This window comes from Notamacropus eugenii, chromosome 5 (genome assembly GCF_028372415.1).
Source record: "Notamacropus eugenii isolate mMacEug1 chromosome 5, mMacEug1.pri_v2, whole genome shotgun sequence".
NCBI lineage: Eukaryota > Metazoa > Chordata > Mammalia > Diprotodontia > Macropodidae > Notamacropus > Notamacropus eugenii.
The window spans coordinates 89,912,471-89,918,592 of record NC_092876.1 but is presented as its reverse complement, the minus strand read 5'-3'; the positions used below and the strand labels follow the sequence as shown (position 1 = coordinate 89,918,592).

The 6,122-nt window shown below is 37.2% G+C and overlaps 1 protein-coding gene across 1 annotated transcript; it reads right to left on the bottom strand.

Moving 5' to 3' along the window:
- Positions 1-4,655: 4,655 nt before the first annotated feature.
- On the bottom strand, positions 4,656-5,612 carry LOC140507542 (olfactory receptor 52E8-like). The gene has a single exon (XM_072615594.1). It carries the CDS (start codon positions 5,604-5,606, stop codon positions 4,656-4,658), a length of 951 nt encoding a protein of 316 aa, XP_072471695.1. The 5' UTR covers positions 5,607-5,612.
- Positions 5,613-6,122: the final 510 nt, after the last annotated feature.

The following is a 6,122-nucleotide window of genomic DNA, read 5'->3' as shown; positions in this document are numbered from 1 at the left end:
GGAGGAGATATCTGTTCACCAAGAAAGTAACCTTCTATGGTCTTATTTTTTTCCCTTTTCTGGGCATTTTCCCAGACAGTTACTTGACTTCTGAGTGTCCTCTCCACACCCACCTCACTTCCAGATCCACCCAGCCAGCCCTTGGAGTCTGAGATTCAAATGCTGCTTCCCAGCCGCAGAGCTTTCGGTGGGGGCGGGGCTGCTATTCAGTGTGAGATTAAGTTTAGGTGCTCAGGTGGGGGCAGGGCCACCACACGGGGCTCAGTTCCCTCAGGGGATTTACAAGGAGACCTTCAACAATGGATCCAAGCTCCTGCCTGCTTTGGGAGCCCCTGTCTGCTGTTGCCTCCACTCCTACCTCCTAAGGGGGCCTGAAATATGGGGACACCCCACTCCCTTCTCAGTGACCTGTAAAGACCCTCTCACCAACTCTTGGCACCTGTGGGTAGAGGGACCTCCGTGGCTGCTGGAGATTCTGTCCCTGAAGCCTGCTCAGATCTGCTCCTCTCAGTGCCCCATGGCCAAGGCAGGGCTGAGTTCTGCTCTGCGTCCGGGGTGTGATGGACCTTTGGTGCCGGTTTTTCAGGGCTTTCTGGAACAGAAATCTCCTCCATTCTGTTGTTCTGTGGCTTCTGCTACGCCAGAATTTGTTTGGAGTTCTTCTTTACAGGTATTTTATGGGCTGCGGGTTCGGAGCTAGCATGTGTGTATCTTTCTACTCCTCCATCTTGGCTCCTCCTCAAACTGTTATTTCTAAGAGCCTATAATTCCTTATGAGTTGATTTCCCTTTCATATTTTCAGAAAATGTGATCCTCATTAGCTTTTACTATGTCTTTATCACTGAATATCTTCATGTAAAGACTACATATTGCAAAAGGGATTCCTATAAATTTATAGATTAAGTCATCTTCAAGGTCCCTTCCATATATGAGAGGTGGAAACCTAATGATTCTTAAATACTTTAAATTTAATTTTCTGAAATTAATATTTTTGGTTCACACTCTACCTGACATTGGGCAGGTAAGGTGGCATCATAAATAGAGCAACAGGCCTGGAGTTATGACAACTCATCTTGGTGAGTTCAAGTCTGGCCTCAGGCATTTATGTGACCCTGGGCAAGTCATTCAGCCCTGTTTGCCTAAGTTTTATCATCTGTAAAGTGACGTGCAGAAGAAAATGTCAAACCATTCCAGTATCATTGCCAAGAAAATCCAAAATGGTGTCATGAAGAATCTTTCACAACTGAAACAACTGAACAATAACAAAAAACTTGACATTTCCTTCTAATGAAATTCTAGAATAGCATTATTATTTCTCAAAGGTTGGTTGTTGTTTAATTTCCATTTCGCCAACCAGTGCCTCTGTGTTGGTTAAGAATGAGGTGCAGAAGAGCAGTGTCCTTCATTACTTCCTCCACCTTCTGAGAGATTAAATGTCATCAAAACAAAACAAAAATGTGTTCTTATTTCCACAGTTACAGACATCTAAATAAGTGAAGTTCCCCTTAAGAATAATATTATGTATGTGTGCCAGCTTTGCAGTTTACATCAGAAAATTTTCATTCAACTCCTTTAGTTATCCTGGCAGATGGTAGCATATCCTCACCATTCTACCTCTTCTACTCCTCATCAAAATGCTTGCTATTGTATTTTCTCAATTTAATGGAATCACACACATACATACACTCATGTACATTAATATCTTCTTCATCTGCAATACCATTTCCAACATCCCTGTCAGTCAATCAGCTTATTTGAAAAGAGGCATTATCTTTCATTAGTGTAGTCTAGTGATATGTTTTAGAGCATTAAGTCTTCATGATTCCAGTCAATCCATGAGCCAATTTATCATGCTCCCACTATCCACCAAGCAGTATATTAAGTGCTGGAAATCATATTTAACTCCTAACATCATTACTAACCTTCTTATATTTTGCATTGTCTTCTATTGTGTCAGTTTAACAACTGTATGTTAACCCCTCCACCTTATTTTTCAGTTTAAATCCCTTTCTATCTGATGCACCAGACTTTTAAAGTGCTTTGAATTCTGCAGGATGGAGACTGATTTGAGATTCATATATTCCAGTATGGTTTATTGGAAGTTTATATCATACTAGAATTTAAAGATGTACAGTAATTGGATAAATGGAACTGATATTAGAGTGATAACATTTCAGTCAAGGAAAGGTGATGAATAAAGATTTGAAAATAAGTATGACACAAATAGCACAATCTGTATGACTTAATTAAGACAACTTTTTCATCTCTACTTCACAATATATCCAAAAGATCTCTTTGAACGAGCTAACAGGAAAAAATGCAATATCCACCAAAGTGTGCGTTCTCCTCTGAAGCAGGAAAAAAAAAAACAATTTCTGATCTCCTTCCTATGAAAACTGGGCCTCTACTTCTTTGCTTTTAGTTCCACTGTGCTCTTCTATGTATTACTGGTCTCATTAGGAAAAGTTCCTACAGTTTGTTGTTGCTGTTTTTTGGGTGGTTGTGTGTCACTGCAGGACATCATCAATAAGTTTATGTGTTTTACTTTGATGGGACATCACCTCTGCTGATTTTTCTGGCAGGTTATTCTCCTGCCTCTATTTTCTGTTGAAAATTGAAAATTATGGACCTGAACAATATGAAGCAGGTTCTTGAGAAACAGCTACCATTTGGAAATGAAGCATTTATATGGCAAGAAAAATGAGGACTATCAGAAGATATCAAGTGAAGTAAGAGGAAAATGTCTCAGATACTAAGCTCTTAAAATTCATATTTTAAAAGTTGCAAATATGCGGACATGAATGAGCATTCTATTCTATATTCTACAGGTATACAACCTTATTCCTTTACCTGTAAAAATATTCCTTCTTCAGTACAACTTACCTGAATTTATATCTTAATTGATCACTTGGTAAAAGTGGTAACTGCCTTGATCTATATGCTATATTGGTATAGTACTTCTCCAGCATGCTCATATTTACTTATGTGCTTATTTACTTCTTTGGAGTCTGTATTATTCAATAAAAAGCATTCTCCCTGATTTCAGGAATAGCCTTGTTTGTAACTTTTGTCCCGAAAAGCTAGAACAGTGCATGTAGTAAACATTTTAAAATGTTTATGAAGTTGAACTGGTTAGCCCTTCCATTTGGTCTTACATTTAGTAATTTAGCTCCTGTATATTGTCACTTATCTCCTTTAAACCTACAAACTATGTGATACTTTATTAAGAGGAAAAATTAAGGTTTCTTTGGCTCAGACCACATATTCAGAATATTCAAGAGCATCATGCAGTACAACATAATACATTTCAAAGAAGCAGAGAAATTTTTTAGAGTTAGAAGGGGCCACAGCACTTATTTAGTCCATCCTATCCATGAAAAGAATTCTTCCTCCCACAAAATCCCCAACAGGACTTGGTAGACACTTGTTAAAGATAATATGGTAGAGAAACCTTTTACATTATGTTTGGACTAGGCAAATGTTTAAGTATTTTGTCAATCCCTGTGACTTTTCTGAATCTTTGAAATGTATTGTAGTATGTTGATTTGAATATATTAACTGAATCATGGGAATTTTTATTTCTCCATCCTACTAAATGAACATTTAGTTTGAAGATTTAAAAGAGTAATTTTTACCAAGTAAATTCAAGCACCAAGTTAGAGGATTCCAATGACAAAAATGTTTCAGGAAAAAGATGTCTTACATATGTTTTATGTCTAATTTTCTTATGCATTTTTGAGTGTAATGATGTTCTTTTATCAATAAAGTGGACTGTGTTATGAGATAATGAATTAATATAGAATTGTATAATTTTACTTAGATCAGGAAGCACATAATGTAATATCTCATCCAACCCTGAATTTTACCAGTCAGAAAACTGATCCAGAAAGGTGACTATATCATGAGCAAGAAAGAAAAAACAACACCACTAGATTAAGAGTGAGAGAAACTAGATTCCAATCAGGATATTCTGCTTGCTGTCACTGTGACTTTGGAAAACAGGCTTAATTTTCTTGTTCGTATAACAAGGGGACAAAATGATTTCTGAGGTTCACTGTAGTTCCAAATTCTATGAAAATTTAAGAGACCTGATAAAGGTTGGTTAGCAGGAGAGTTGGTCCTGGAAAATAATTATCCTCTTTGAAAGCTGAATATTTTTAGCATTAAACAAGGAATGTCATATTGTGATTATTATTCCCTGTAACTGAAAGTCATTATTTCATATCCACATTCAAATACCATGCACTATTGTTACATACAAACAAGTCACTAAAAACAACTATACTATATACATTAATGCTTGATCAAACTTTCTTATACTCATTGGATGAGTCAACATTGTTCAGTTATTCCTGCTCTGGAAGATAGGTGAGTATGAAGGGGTCCCTAATAGATGTCAGAGGAACAGAAATGGAAAGGAACAAGATGGTAAGCTTGATAGACTTAAGACTAAACCATTTAGTGCCATGCTTCTTCTTTGATCATCCCTTTCCATAAGGCTGAAGATGTTCATTATCCCACTGTCCAACCTGCATTAGAATGACATGTTTAGATTATCTGCCACTGTAAAATATGTCTTCTTTGTAATAATATTTTCAATAACTGCATTTGTTCATTTGAGGTAGAGCACAGAAAATATACATAATTTCTTCATGTCACACTGGTGAAAACCAGACTTTCTTAAATAGTTTCAGCACCACTTCACGGATTTGTTTTGTTCTAATTCCATAGATGACAGGATTAAGTGCAGGAGGTACAACCACATAAAGATTAGCCAGGAGAATATGAATGTATCCAGGGATATTATGTCCAAATCTATGAGTGAGAACAGAGAAGAAAGCTGGGATAAAGAAAGATAGGATCACAAAGATGTGGGAGCCACAGGTATTGAGAGCTTTGAGCTGAGCATCCCTGGATGGCAGGTGAAAGACAGCATGGAGTATCTTTATGTAAGACACAGTAATAAGGATCACATCTCCAAATATCACAGCTATAATGACTAATCCAAATATAATGTTAATTTTAATGTTAGCACAAGACAATCGAACAATACCCATATGCTCACAATAGGTATGAGGGATGATGTGGTGCCCACAGAAGGGCAACCTCAGGACGAGAAACACCACTGGAAATATCAGAAAGAAATTAATCAGGATCAAAAGTGCTAGAATGATAGCAATGGCTCTGTTGGTTAGTATCATATTATATTGAAGGGGGTGGCAGATGGCAACATAGCGATCAAAAGCCATGGTCACAAGCACAAAACTCTCCATACCAGTGAACATGTGAATGAAGAACATCTGGGCAACACAGCTCCCAAAGCTAATCTCTCTCTGGTTAAACCAAAAGATTCCCAACATTTTGGGGATGACAGATGTGGACAAGGCTAGGTCAATTGTAGACAACATGGCCAGAAAATAGAACATTGGCTGGTGGAGGCTACGCTGGGTCTGAATCACAAAAAGGATAGTGAGGTTTCCCAAGAGTGCAATCAGATACACAGAGCAGAAAGGAAAGCCAATCCAGATGTGCATCTCTTCTAATCCTGGGATTCCCAGTAAAAGGAAGAATAATGGGTGAAATTGAGTGTCATTGGAAGGGAGCATCTTGCCAGAGATTATTAGTTCTTTAGAATACCATTTTTTTATTTTTATTTTTTTTACTGAAGTCTGGAGAAGAAGAGATGTTTCACAAGTATTATTACTTCCTCCAAGATTTATTCATGCAGATGATACCTCCCTTCTTTTCCTCCTGTCAATGTCCTATCCAACCAATAACCTGTAGTAGGGAGGTGAAATAGTCAGATCATTGAGGACAATCTGTGTTATCTATTATGTGAGAGCAAGATTTGAACCTATTCAAATAAGGAGAGGCATTTTTTTTATTCCCCATAAAGAAAAAAAAACTTTCTTAGGATTAGAATGTCCCAGATTGGAGTAGACTACATTACTGAATAAGAGTAAAGTGGAAAGTGAAAAAGCATATGTAAGAATTTATGTTGAGAGATTTCCTTCTAAGTATGAGTTAAGCAGTGTGATCTCAGATTCTGTTAAACTGTTTTCCCTGCTCATTGTCTCCTTTTTTGTTTTTTTCAGGTCAGAGAAACTGATCATTATTTTCAT

What these genes read in the sequence shown, in the direction of transcription:
- LOC140507542 (XM_072615594.1), bottom strand. Translation starts at nt 5,606, where the DNA reads ATGCTCCCTTCCAATGACACTCAATTTCACCCATTATTCTTCCTTTTA.